This window comes from Vitis riparia, chromosome 7, assembly GCF_004353265.1.
Source record: "Vitis riparia cultivar Riparia Gloire de Montpellier isolate 1030 chromosome 7, EGFV_Vit.rip_1.0, whole genome shotgun sequence".
Taxonomy (NCBI): Eukaryota; Viridiplantae; Streptophyta; class Magnoliopsida; order Vitales; family Vitaceae; genus Vitis; species Vitis riparia.
Window position 1 is genome coordinate 29,605,341 of NC_048437.1, and position 14,978 is coordinate 29,620,318.

Sequence of the window (14,978 nt, forward strand, 5' to 3'; positions counted from 1 at the left end):
CAATTGGGCTCCTGCCTCCTTTCTTGGTTGTAAAATCTCTCTCTCTCTCTTTCTCTCTCTATGGGCTGGTTGTGTCTATATATCTATCTATATATATATATATATATATGTACGTCTAACTACACCTACTGACTGTACCGACCCGAAAGGTGGTCGGAACGAGAAGGCTGATGGGCCGATTGATATCAAGTAGGTGTATAGTAGCAAGACACGAAGGCAAGTTAGCAAGTAACTGATTAGCGCAGGTGCAAGTTGAAGCGTGTGTTCTTGACTTGACTGAAAAACCAACGGGAAACCGGATCTTGATATCCGCGAGTAGGAGCCGAAGGAGGGTCCCGGAGACGGAGGGCAGAACCAGACAAATATATATATATATATATATATATGAACAGTAGCGCAGGATATCAAGAACAAGGCCATTACACTGCCCATGCGCCTTCGCTACTATGTAATGGCCGCGCCAATTCCATCCTTTTATTTGAACTGCCACCCAGTCCTGAAGAAAATCCATCAAAACCCACCTCTCAAAATCTCCAAATTCCCTCTAAAACCCGTTGAAACCCCTTCTCTCAGAGAGATTTGCAAACGTGGGAGCGTCAATGAAGCTTTTCAATCGCTTACCGATCTGTTTGCGAACCAAAGCCCATCTCAGTTTTCTCTGGATGAGGCTTATTCATCAGTTCTCGAGCTCTGTGGAAGCAAGAAAGCTTTGTCAGAAGGACAGCAGGTTCATGCCCATATGATAACCTCTAATGCTTTGTTCAATTCTGTGTTTCTGAGTACTAGGCTTGTGTTTATGTATGGTAAGTGTGGATGTCTTGTGGATGCTGAGAAGGTGTTTGATGGAATGCCTCATAAAACTATTTTCACATGGAATGCCATGATTGGTGCTTATGTTACAAACGGAGAACCATTAGGCTCCCTTGAATTGTATCGAGAAATGCGGGTTTCTGGAATTCCTCTTGATGCTTGTACCTTTCCCTGTATTCTTAAAGCATGTGGTCTGCTTAAAGATCGCCGCTGTGGGGCTGAAGTTCATGGTTTAGCAATCAAAGAAGGATATGTTTCAATTGTGTTTGTTGCCAATTCAATAGTGGGTATGTACACAAAGTGCAATGATCTTAATGGGGCAAGGCAGTTGTTTGATAGAATGCCGGAAAAAGAGGATGTTGTATCCTGGAATTCGATGATTTCTGCATATTCTTCAAATGGCCAGTCCATTGAGGCATTGAGACTGTTCGGAGAAATGCAGAAGGCTAGTCTGGCTCCCAACACCTATACTTTTGTTGCTGCTCTTCAAGCCTGTGAAGACTCTTCCTTCATTAAACAAGGTATGTTCATCCATGCCACTGTCCTCAAATCTAGTTACTATATCAATGTTTTCGTGGCCAATGCTTTGATTGCAATGTATGCAAGATTTGGCAAAATGGGTGAAGCTGCAAACATCTTTTATAATATGGATGATTGGGATACTATATCATGGAATTCAATGCTCTCTGGTTTTGTCCAAAATGGTCTTTACCACGAAGCTCTGCAATTCTACCATGAGATGAGGGATGCAGGTCAGAAGCCTGACCTGGTTGCCGTCATAAGCATCATAGCAGCATCTGCTCGATCAGGAAACACACTTCATGGAATGCAAATTCATGCTTACGCAATGAAAAATGGGTTAGACTCAGATTTGCAGGTTGGAAACTCACTTGTAGACATGTATGCAAAATTTTGTTCAATGAAATATATGGATTGTATTTTTGATAAGATGCCTGATAAAGACGTTGTTTCTTGGACAACGATCATTGCTGGCCATGCTCAGAATGGTAGTCACTCAAGAGCCTTAGAATTGTTCAGGGAAGTACAGTTGGAAGGTATTGATCTTGATGTGATGATGATTAGCAGCATCCTGCTGGCTTGCAGTGGGTTGAAACTCATTTCCTCTCTGAAAGAAATTCATAGCTACATCATCAGGAAGGGTTTATCAGACCTCGTGCTGCAGAATGGGATTGTGGATGTATATGGAGAGTGTGGGAATGTAGATTATGCGGCTCGAATGTTTGAACTGATTGAATTTAAAGATGTGGTATCTTGGACTAGCATGATATCTTGTTATGTCCATAATGGACTTGCAAATGAAGCTCTTGAACTTTTCCACCTGATGAAAGAAACTGGGGTTGAACCTGATTCGATTTCACTGGTAAGCATACTCTCTGCAGCTGCTAGTTTGTCTGCATTGAAGAAAGGAAAAGAGATTCATGGTTTTTTGATCAGGAAAGGCTTCGTCTTAGAGGGGTCTCTTGCGAGCACGCTTGTGGACATGTATGCCCGCTGTGGAACTCTGGAGAAATCACGTAATGTGTTCAATTGTATCAGAAATAAAGACTTGGTTCTGTGGACTAGTATGATCAATGCATATGGAATGCATGGCTGTGGTAGGGCAGCCATTGATTTGTTCAGAAGGATGGAGGATGAAAGCATTGCTCCTGATCATATTGCCTTTTTGGCAGTTCTTTACGCGTGCAGCCATTCAGGATTGATGAATGAAGGTAGAAGATTCCTGGAAAGTATGAAATATGAGTATCAATTGGAGCCATGGCCAGAGCATTATGCTTGTCTGGTTGATCTTCTTGGACGGGCAAATCACTTAGAAGAGGCATACCAGTTTGTGAAGGGCATGGAGGTTGAGCCTACTGCTGAGGTCTGGTGCGCTTTGCTTGGGGCTTGCCAGATTCACTCAAACAAAGAATTGGGTGAAATTGCAGCTCAGAAGCTCCTTGAGATGGATCCAGAGAATCCGGGAAATTACGTGCTGGTATCAAATGTGTATGCTGCAGAACGAAGATGGAAAGATGTAGAAGAAGTGAGAATGAGAATGAAAGCCAGTGGATTGAAGAAGAATCCTGGATGTAGTTGGATTGAAGTTGGAAACAAGGTCCATACATTCATGGCAAGGGACAAGTCTCATCCACAGTCCTATGAGATTTATTCAAAATTATCTCAAATCACTGAGAAGTTGGCAAAGGAAGGAGGCTATGTAGCTCAGACCAAGTTTGTTCTTCACAATGCCAAGGAAGAAGAGAAGGTTCAGATGCTTTATGGCCACAGTGAACGGCTGGCGATCGCGTATGGTATGCTCACAACTCCTGAGGGCGCCAGTCTTAGAATCACAAAGAATCTTCGTGTCTGTGGCGATTGCCATAACTTCTGTAAGTTAATCTCAAAATTCTTTGAACGAGAACTTGTCATGAGGGATGCCAACAGATTTCATCATTTCAAGGGTGGGGTTTGTTCATGTGGAGATGTCTGGTGACAATTAAGAATAATGATCAAGATGTTTGTATGACAAAGAACCCCCAAGTTGCAAGAGCTATGGTTTCAGTTGAAGTCGCCCACCCTGCCATACAAAATTAGTGCATGTGGGCAGACCTTGGGGGAAAGGAGCATCTCTCCAAGGAATTTAGTTGGCTTTATGTCCAAGAGGAAGGCTAACTCGATAACTTCAAGTGTCTTGTCTTAGTGCTGCATTGGTGCTATATTCGTGACATTTAGCTTCCTATTCATGCATATAATCTGTTTTTCAACGCAAAGACTTGCTTGGGACTTTGGAATTTGGATTCAACTCCTCGGTTCTTGTTCTTTCTCTTCAAGTGATCTTCAAGTGTTCGACTCTCACAAAGGACAGAGCAGTTGAAAATTGTTTTATGTTGTCTTGTAGCTAAAGAACAAATTCTGCATTCAAGGAAGAAGCTGCCAATGGAATTCAGAAGTAAAAACTCATAAATGAAAAGCCAGAGAGGTAAGTATATGAAACAATACTGGTTCTTGTCAGTTCTTATATTATTTAATTCAAACCAGATTACTAGTTGATTCATGATGGCGAACTATTAAAATAAAGTTTTAATTTTTTAACATTTGCTTAGTTCTAGTGTCTGAATTTTGAGACTCGGGTTTTTCAGAACAAAATTTTGTTTGAGAACTTAAATATGAAGAACGGTTTTCTTGATCCATTGTCCTTGTGAAGTTACTAAACATTTATGTACAATGCAAAAATTTCTAACTTATTTTTTATGTTTTGTATTATTTTTCAAAACACTACAAAAAACATTTTGAAAGTATCTTAAATTTATTTTTGAAAATATCCTTATTTTTTGAACAAAATTTCAAAACAATTTTCAGTATGTGTTTTTAAAATTGAAAAAACAAATTCTATATCATTGAAATTTGAAACAAGTTAAGCAAGGGTTTGTTTTTGGAAATTGCTGTTGTTCATGTCCTATTATTAGTACTAGTACTCAGACTGGGGTGGCCTGCAAAACATCAAAGGGCCAAAAAATAAAAGAGAGGAAAAAGTGAAAAGAGCAAAATAAAACAAAACAATAGTTTCAAAGCAAGGACTGCAGTAAGTGAGAGACTGGTAAACTTTAAATCCCAAATTTGGACTAAAAAATAAGACTGAAAAAAAGGAAAAAGAAATGAAACTTAGGTATAAATAAACTATATCTAAATTAAAATATGAACAACTAAGATTAGTAGCTGATCATTACCTTTATATATATATATATATATAACCCCTGAGGCATGGAATATAAGCAAATTCTCTGTCTCTCTCTCTCTCTCTCTGTTTATGTCTCTTAAAGTCAACCCTGGGAATTGAGAAAAGGTTAAACCAATCCAGAGAGAAGATAATAAATGGGGGTTGCAGCAGAGCTGAGTTCTGTGGCTCTGCTCATTTACCTGGGGTGGGTGGCTCATGGCTGTTTTTGTGGGGGGATGAGTTAATGTTACAATTTTATTAGCATCCCAAGAGTAATGAAAAGGTTTCTCTGTCTTCTTCAAAAGTTTGTACCACAGGATCCTACTCCTAATATATCCGGGGAAAGCATTGGACCACACCCCCTATGACTCTATCACTCTACTCTACTCTACTCCTCCATTCATTTTTGCTGCAAAACCCTGGTCCATGGGGGAGAGGCTTTCCTCAAATTCAACTTTGAACCCCTCCTCCTCTCTCGCAATTACCCGTCTAGATTTGAACTTGAATTTGAATTTGAATTTGAATGCCTTCCATTTTTATATGGGTTATTTTATGGCATGGGAATGCAGTAAAAGATAGGGAAAAAGAAAAGTGATGTTCAATCACAAATGACCTTGTGGACACATTGTAGTATTGATTCAGTAATATATATTAGGGCCTTAGGTTACATTATTTTATATTTAAGTTCAATTTTAATTTCATTTTTTTTAATATTTTGATCTTATATATTTATTTGCTAATCTAATGATTTACATTTCACCGTATACTTTCAACGGTTTGGATTACATTTTGGATATATTCAATAACCTAGAATTTTGGCCCTAGTCTTATTTATTGGTATCTAAGTTTCATTTTATTTCTTTACAATTTTCCGAATTTAACTAAAAATATTAATGATTTAGATTTAGAGTACAATATGATAGGTATTGGGGGCCTTGGCGTTTTCCTTCCTCTGATATATCACATCACAAACAACATTTTTCTCTATGATGCAATACCCATCAAAGAAATTCTCCACGCAACTATCTACTATGTCCAAATGAAGGGAGGTTGAGAAAAGATTGAATGAAGAAAAATAGGCCTATCTGCAGGCAAAATGAGCAGATTCGAAGTTATTGCCCAAAACCAACTTTTACAGGCACACAAGCTGATGAGTAATGATAAAATAACAGAGACAGGGTCTGATCTGCAGGCAGAGGGGAAAAAGCACAGGGAGTAGCCATCCCTCATTGTTCCTTGTCACACTTCTAGGCCCACACTTACCCTTCTTCTCCTTCAGTTTTGATAAGGTAGGGGCACTCCTTTCCTTCTCTTGACACCTGTAACCATTTCATCTCCGACAATAACCATGCAACCCAACCCTCTTGTACTTGTACATGGGAATAAATTTTGCCATTAATTTTATTTTTTTATTTTTTTAAAACAATTTGAAGGTATTTATTTGAAACATTTAACATTATCCTTTGAAGACTGATCAAGCTCACTGACTTTATCTTCATCCATCTCCCTCAAGGCTCTTGAAGAGGTCACTAGGAATGAGTGGTGTTCTGGGCAATGTTTTGATTTCCAAAAAATTTGAAGAGAAAGAAAAGAAAAAATAATTTAATTATTTTTATATCATACCTTAAACTTATTTTATTTATTTTAATTTTTTATATAATCCCATTAAATTTAGAGTTGGCTTGGAGAGGATTTTTCATTCTTGAAAGGTTAGAAACTCTTTAAATTTCCTCTTAAAATTACACATTTGATAAAGTTTTGAAAATACTTTTAAAAAACACTTTTAAGTGATTTTTGAATTAGAATATGGTAAATGTTTCTTTTAAAAAATCACTTGATGAGAAATACCTTTAAACAAATAGTAAAGAAGCTTTTCCCAGAAAGGGTCCTTATCAGCCCCAATGGCTCTTATAAGAACGAAGTTGAGTTTCTTGTAGTAAGTTGATGGAGAATATTCTAAACAATACCAGTGAGAGAATACAGGTGTACAATGGTTGACAAGCCACCCATTTATTGGTTATGGGATTGGTGGAAATTACTTGGGAGATGGGATTTTTTTTATATTTTTTTTAAGAATTTATTTAATTGATAAGATGTATAGAGTAGCTCTGTTCACAGATGAATTTAGACTAGGGTTCCAACAGGGATGGAATTGGAGGGTATATAGGCAAGTAGGAAGGATGGCAGGTCAAAGAAGTGATTGAAAACTATTGACTCTGTTGTGATCAAACCAATGACTTCTCAACACCTGCCCAATATTGCTCCAACGCCAGTCTGATCTTTGGGCCCTTTTTTATATTCAGTTTTGTCTTCACTCTCTCTCTCATTCACGAGCCTCCCCCTCATTTCAAAAAGAAGAGGAAGAAAAAGAGAAAAGGAAGATTTTGAGTCTTGCAGACCATGACAGCCCATTTAGTTGCAGTGGTGGTGGTCTCGATGGAAGGGAAGAAGCATTAAAATCACTTGGAACATGAATTGACAACTGAAATTGAACCATGCTACAGAAGCAGAGAGAGAGAGAGCGAGGGAGAGAGAGAGAGAGGGGGAAGGAGAGGGTGTATGGACCATGGATTAATGTATGTAAATGCAGTTTAACATACAATTTCTAAAGTTTTTGTTGTATATTTAGGTATTATTTATTAGGAACTTTATTGGAGGGTATCGTATCATATCTCTCAAAGTCTTCCAAAGTGTTTGAAAACATCGATATTTTAAACATTTGTTCAACACTTGAACCCAATAATTGCAGTCCACACTTCTGCCGAGCATGAACAGTCATTTGCAATATAGTACGGCACTACTTGCTCTGTATCTACTCATCTCCTACCACTACTACTACAACTCTACTATGACTACTATACCTCCCTCTCTCTCTCTCTCTCTTTCAATGCCTGTCTTTTCTCTCTATGTCCCGTGAGATTTGAGAGCAACCCCCCACACTCCTCTGCCATGCCGCCCTATATTTCCACCACCTGTGACCCTAAGCCCCCGTGTAAATAACTCTATGAGCCTAGATGATACATCTACACCCCTATAGCCTTCTGAGCTGTGTTCACACCACTCACTGTCTCTTTCTCTCTTAGCTGCCCACATGCTGCTTCCTCTTTATTTCACTGTTTTCCAATGTGGGTTGTGTCTCTTTACGCTTCTCTTTATCAGCTTCTTTCACATCTGTCCCTAAATCTCCTATAAATATCACAATCTCCAGTGGGTTCTCTAAATCCACCACCATCATCATCATCATCAACCTCTCTCATGTTCTTAGGGTTTCTTTCCTCATACATGGATGGTTTTTTTTCTTCCTGAGTTTTCCTTTTCCATTAGGGTTTTCATATCATCTTCTCTTTTTCTCTCCTTCTGTATATTGATCTATATGCAGTTTCACCAAACTGGGCTCTCTAACCTATGATTTGCCTTGTTTTGAGGGTATTGGTACTTTAGAGCGCATTTTTAAGACGAAAGGGTAGTTCTTTAGTTTATCACAATGATTCTGTTCATTTTCTCTTGCAAAAGTTATGCCTCTGAGGCCTTTCTCCTACACGTTGTCTCGCCATGTGAGCACATCTGAGTTTTTCTTGTATTTTCTCGCTCCATCTGAGTGCATGAAGACCCTTTTCTTCTGTAACTGAAGGTGCTTTTAGGTTCATCACTCTCATGATGAACAACCATCTAGGGTTTCTCCCTTATCATAACATCATATGCACAAGAAGTTGACCTAATAATCTTTGTCAAGTTGCAACAGAGTCTCCAAGGGAATAAGTGAAGCTGCCAGCATGATCTAGCTTTGGCTAGGGATACAGAGAAAGAGAGAGATCAGAGCTAACCCTAGCTAGGTCATGCCCTGACAGCCTCACTCCTTCCTTCTTGAGGCCCCAGAAAATTCCAAACATCATTCAATTCTCAAAGCATAACAGGATAAACAAGAACAAGAAAGCAATAGAACAATCACTGTGAGTATATTCCTTGCCCTAAGCTCCTTGCCTAGTCTGTTTCTAACCTTTTTTTTTTTTTTAATATTTTTACTTTGTTTTTGTGTTGCCCATCTAACGGTTTTCCCATGATTGCTATTAATTTCTGCCTACATGAATCTTGGAATCAAATAGTACTGATTCCCCATGTGAAATATATGCCTGTATGTATATGCTTGTATGGAAGCAAGCTGCAGTGCAATGAAAAACCCCAGATGGATTCCTCAGTTTCTTGGTGTTTTCAACCTCTAGGTTTTCATCTCTTGCCGCCACTGTGCTGTTCAGTGATCATCAGCTGCTGGGTAGTACTCTAATGGATTGTTGATGTGTCCAATCCAGAGCACAAACATTGTAACATAACCCTAATGGGTCACTGGATTTCCCTTTATACTCGAAGCATAAAAACATCATTTCTTGTCCTAGATTTGATGATATGGCATGTTTCAACTTTCTCAGAATATGTATATATACCATGAAATCTAGCAAAACAAGCCCATTTGTGGCAAGTAAATAGTGTGGTTGAGAGCAGATGGTTCTTGTCTCTATTATATGCAATCTGAATTCATCAAAAGTGAAAAGGCTGAAAAGTGTAATGTCTATCTCAAACGGTCCAATGTCAGCAGTTTCAATGTAACGAATTAATCAGAAATCTGTACTCATCATGGGTCTGAGGGAAGAGATGGTCCTATTTTCAAAACTATATGATTATCTTATTATTCCATTAATTTTGTAATCACTTCTATTAACGATACTGGAGACGGCTAAATTACTAATTTTTTTTTTAAAATATTTTCACGTGTCTGCATGGTTTTCCTGTCAATTGATTAACCCTAAAAATGGGTGTAGGGTGTGAACACACTATTAAAAGCTACTTTTATCCAATACTTAGGGCTTATCCAGAAGCTATTATTAGTGTTGGATTTTGTCATGGGTGTAACTAGAATCTCTTGTTTATACTTTGTTTAAAATTTATCTTCAACCCTAAAAATGGGCTTAGGGTCAAAATACACTATTGAAAGCTACTTTTTTTTCCTTTACTTGGGGATTATCAATAAGCTATTATTAGTTAGATTATGTCATGGGTGTGTAACCCAAGTTTTCTTAGATTTTGAATGGTTTAGATTTCAAAAGTATGAAGTTGTTGAAGCATTGAAATCCACATGTTTTTTCATTTGTTAATGACACAAAACAAGACCCCTTTATGTTTCAAAAAGGAAAAATCAAATCCAGCTAAAGGACATAATGAGTCTCCTCGGGATCACATGTTGGGGTAATGTTGTTTTCAGATAAAGTGGCGGGGAGTGAAGGAAAGTGGGGGAGATACTTGCCTTCACGGGGTCTCAAAACTGCTGAGGGATGACCTGCAACCACAGCAACATCTATCACCCATATGTATGACCTTTCATGAATGTTGTTGACCTTTCTTTTCCCCCAAGTATTTGTATATACATGAGGTTGTGTTTTGAATATTTATATTCATTCTTAGTTTCTTTATCATGATTCCCCAATAAAATATGCCCCCCAACTTATATTCATTCTTATTAACAAATTTTTGGGTTAACTAACCCTAATTGTAAGTTATATCCCATTTGATGATTGGTTCGGTATTTAAGTTTTTAGAAAAATTGGTAGATTAACATTATAACTCGCATATTTAAGATTTTAGAAAAGTTGTAATTTAACATTAGGGATAGCTATTAATTCAAGGCTTTTATATTTAAGGTTTAGGAATGTGTGGGATAGTGTTTAATGGTAGTAGAGTTAGAAGTAATTGTTGCATTTAATAGTAGTAGAAGTGATTGGTGTGGTGTGATTGAATTTCATTTTTGAAAATGTATTTTAGAAATATTTTTTTATTAGAAATAATGGTAATTATGATGCATAAATTTTGTTAGACAATGTAGGACCTTTTATATATATATATATATATATATATAAAGTATTAATTAATGAATAAACCTAATATTAATCATATAATAAATTCCCATAAAAAATGGAGTGGCCAATAGTTGATATCTCACCACCTTCTTCTTGGAAAAGTGGAATGAGAAACATATGGGTAGGCAAAAGTCACATTAGCCCACAGTTTATTTTTTGGGATCTGAGTTGTTAGCCTCATTCATTGCATCATGAAGTATGAACAGTATCAAAATAATCAAGACTTTGTTTCCAAAATGCCCCCTCTTGCTGTCTACATCATGTACAGTTAATTGATTTGCCTTAATTATCTCTTAGCAGTCTCTAACTAGTTCATTACTTCATGTTGGGTCTTTCATATGATCTGGATTTCTTTTGCTTCAAATGGATCTTGTAAGACAAAAAATAAAGAGAAGATTTGTTGAGCACACATTGATTGATTTTCATTTGTTGAAAAACCCCCTTCTTTTGTGTATAACCACTACATCATTTAGAGTTTGACATTGGTTGCGTAAAAAAAAAGTTTTCGGCATTATGTATATAGTGGACTTTAAAAAAAAAAAAAAATATGTAAGTGTATTTTAAAATTATAAAAAATTCTTTTAAATCCGATATAAGCAATATTTATACAAGAAAAAGCAGATCATCGCAAACGATTACGTTTCGATGTGAAAGTTTGATCGAGTTTTTTTGATGGATCTTGCGATCTCTTGTAGACATGATATCATAATAAGGATGTCAGGAGGATATCTTATAAAGTAGACTCCTATTATAAGAGTTTATAAAGTATAAAGTAAGGTTAATAATTTGTGTTAATGAGTTGTATTTATTTATGTTGAAACTTAGGTATTTTACAACATAGGATAACCCAAATTCAACATGAATAATAATAGTATAAAAAACATCAATCCAAATACTATTCAACTATGAAACATGTATTACATCATGTAATATATTTAACCCATTTAATTAATTTAATAATCAAATCTTTTAACTCATCAAATATGTTTATGATTTAATTGATCTTTTCATTTAAAAACAAATTTAAAGTGAATCAAATATGAGTTAAATATTTTAAAGTTTTAATTAGGTTAATTAGTGAGATTATTAAATTGGTCAATTTACATCATATTCGTATTATACAAATCAATTAAAAAAAGTTATTTATTTATTAAACCCATTATACAAGTCAATACTAATTTCATTTAAACTCAATTATACTCCTCTCAAATAAATAAAAAGAATGTTGGGATGGAATTGTACTAACAAATCATAACAAACTTTAATATATATATATATATAAAAGATGAAAATGGATTAATGATTACTTTGTTTTACAACCATTATGGAACCAATATAGAAAAGAAAGGGGAAATAATAGAGATGGTAATAATTGAAGTCTACACAAAAGAATAACAATAATGATAAAGTGGAATCTTAAAGATGATCTTACACAACAAAGTAGCTATCAGTAGACTCATTTCAAAAGCAATGAAGATAAATTTAAAAAATTTTAGTCTTATGGCAATAAAAAATTAAGGGTTCTATTTCCAAGGTTATTGCTGGGCAACAAGGGAAAAACCTATGATCTCTTCAGTAGTTGATATGATAAAACACCCCATTAAGAAGATCTTGACTTGATGAAAGGCCTTATTAAGATGGAGCTTATCATTAATTTGAATTATGTATAAAATCAAAAATCTAATTCATGAAATGGGTTGAATCGATATTAGTAGAAACGATAAAATACTTCTATTAGATCGGATGTGCTTATTTGTTTTAAGTAGAACTCTTTATTAGAGTTTACTCACAAGAAATACAAAATATTTTCCAAATTATTTTTAAATTGGATGATTACTTGAAATATATAGAATTATTTGTGGGATCATGGACATTTATATGCATTTTCTTCACTTAGAGAAACAAAAAAAATTTAAAAAGTTATAAAATTTAAATATCACTCTTTACCAACTAATGAAGGTGGAAGAAAAAGTCTTATCTTATGATGAATTTAAAAACACAACCACCATTCTGCAATGCCACATTTGCCCACAAATGAAGTGAAATAATTGTACTTTTATTGGCTTTTCCAACGATGTGAATACTAAATGGGAAAGAAAAAGCAGATGGGGTATTAAAAAATGTGTAAAATTATGAAGCTATGATGATGTATGGGATGATTAAGAGTAGCCCATTGAAGCCAAATTGTTGGGAAACTTTTGGTTAAAATACAATCTTTTCTACTTTTTGGATACAGGGAAATGGGGATGACTCTGCATGCATCTATTGGTTCCATCTGCAGAAACCTACCAAAGGGATCCAAACAAGAGAAAAGAGAACAGGATGTCAAAATCATAATAGCTTTTTAGAAGAATATATCATTTTCTTAATTGCCTCTACAAGAATGTTTCACTTTAGGATTAGACTCCCAAGCATTTCTTAATTCACAGTAGAGTCATTACAAACTACTTTTTATGTGTAGCTGACACCCATTAGATATAGCACAGCCAGATTCCAACAAATGGCATTTTCTTGTTTATAAACAAATTGAAAAGCTATTATAACTGAGCAAATTCAGGGAGGGAGAGAAAGAGAGAGAGAGAGAGAGAGATGCCTTGCTTTCCTTAGTTCTACATCTAAGAAGCCACTGAAATGGTCCCCCTATGAACTCCCAGTGTATTACACCACTTTTGGGTTCATGAGTTGATGTTTACTTGTGTGGAGAGTGAGAGACACAGATGGATGAGAGTGGCCTCTCACCTAAAGTTAATAAAGTCTCTAGGGAAGTTTTAGAAACTCTCACTAGCTTGTCTGCATGGTGGTGGCCTGGGTTCGATAATATTGAATTTGTCTCTCATTGGACCACTTCTTTCTCTCTCTCTCTTCCCCTTGTATAATTTATTATCTTGCTAAAGCTTTTTCAGTCCCTAAAGCAATAATAAAATGGCCAAGAAGACTTTAAACAAAAGCAGATGACATCTTCTTGGCCTCTATTTATACCCCCTCCCCTCTCTTCTTCTCTTGCATCAATGCATATTATGATAGAGCAGATGAAACTCTCTCTCTCCCTCTCTTTCTCTCTCTCTCTCTCTCTCTATGGGCTTACTTGCTTTACGTGCACCAGTAGCAGTTGAAGCTGCCAGCATGATCTCAACTTCCCTATACAAGTCAAGGAAAGATCAGATCATGTGGTAGCCTCACCTGTTGATGGGGTCACGAAAAACCCTAATTATCATAAAACCCTATTCCACCTTGCTCATTAGGGTTTCTCAAAACCCCCACATATTAAGGTTTGTTCATGATCATTTCCTTACAACTTGATTTCTGCTCATCTGGGTACCCACAATTTGCTCTTCTCTCCCTATGTTTTCACAGTATAATTCCTCCTATTAATTTCTCAAGTATTAATATTCTTCTGTTGCCCTTTTTTTATTTTATTTTTGTGTGTCAAGTTTTTACAGGGAATCTTAACAACAAGAAGATGTCATTGTTAGGGTTTTAAGTGACAGAAATCATCTCTAATCCTGATTGGTGCTTTTGAGATCTCATCTTATCTCTTCTCCTCATGTATGTAGAGATCTCTTTACATTCCCATTTTTTGGTATTATTTATTACCATTTTTCTTGCCTTTGTGACACATACTTTAATCCTGGCATCAACCATACAAGAATATAAAACTAGTAAAAGGGACAAAAGAAAAAAAAAAAAAAAAGAAAGGAGAAAAAAAAGCACTTGAATCTCTGTGGCCTTCAATATTATAAACCTAGCTTCTTGATGTGTAGTTTAATCATTTCAAAATAATGAGTTTGAGGATAATTTTTTTTATTCATTGGAATCATCATATGGGATTGGGCTTGCAAATATATATAATAGGGTTCATGAATCTCAATATCTATTAAGAAAACATCAAAAGAGCTTGCAAATATATAATAGGTATTTTTAGAAATTGAAAGATTAAATAAGAAATCAATTTATTAAAATCTATTTTTATAAACCCTTTAGCATGGTATATTCTCTTTGAGGTTAAAATAAATAGAAGTTAATGTGAAAAATTAATGGGTTTTTTTTTAATTGCCTCTTCGAATGGTTGGTATAACATGTAATTTTTTTTTTTTCTAAATATTGAAGGATTTACATTTTGTTCATACATTTTTCTAAATTTATTTGTCTTGCTATTATGATAATTACATTGTTCGCGGTCTCATTAAAAGTACAACATTTATTATTTACTCACGATTTTAGACGGTGACCATTTAAAATTCAACAAATGAAATTATATTCCTTTCTAAAAAGATATTTAATCATATCATTCATTAGTACGAAAATCCACAAATTATGCTAAGATTATATGTGTAAAATTGTTGTTATTTTTTGTTCTTCTAGTAAGAATGAATCGATATTTTTTAAGTTGCACGAACTTCGATCACATGAAATCCTTGATACCATGTTGGATAACTAATATTCTTAAAAGCTTAATTAAATTCATAGAATTTAAACCTGTAATGTATATTATGTCCTCTAATAAAGCTATCTTGATGTTAAAGTAGGTAGAAATGTTGATACTT

The 14,978-nt window shown here is 35.3% G+C and overlaps 1 protein-coding gene across 2 annotated transcripts; it reads left to right on the forward strand.

Annotated features, from left to right (window-relative positions):
* Positions 1 to 67: 67 nt before the first annotated feature.
* LOC117917573 (pentatricopeptide repeat-containing protein At3g63370, chloroplastic) lies at positions 68 to 3,905 on the forward strand. Of its 2 annotated transcripts, XM_034833890.1 has the most exons (2): positions 68 to 1,687; positions 1,814 to 3,905. In XM_034833890.1, the coding sequence occupies exons 1-2, from the start codon at positions 431 to 433 to the stop codon at positions 3,302 to 3,304; spliced, it is 2,748 nt and encodes a 915-aa protein (XP_034689781.1). In that variant the 5' UTR covers positions 68 to 430; the 3' UTR covers positions 3,305 to 3,905. The 2 variants fall into 2 exon arrangements, with proteins under 2 accessions (XP_034689781.1, XP_034689780.1); XM_034833889.1 differs by having other exon boundaries at positions 68 to 3,905.
* Positions 3,906 to 14,978: the final 11,073 nt, after the last annotated feature.

Excerpts from the sequence above, each read along its gene's own strand:
- LOC117917573 (XM_034833889.1), top strand. The coding sequence starts at position 431 with ATGCGCCTTCGCTACTATGTAATGGCCGCGCCAATTCCATCCTTTTAT.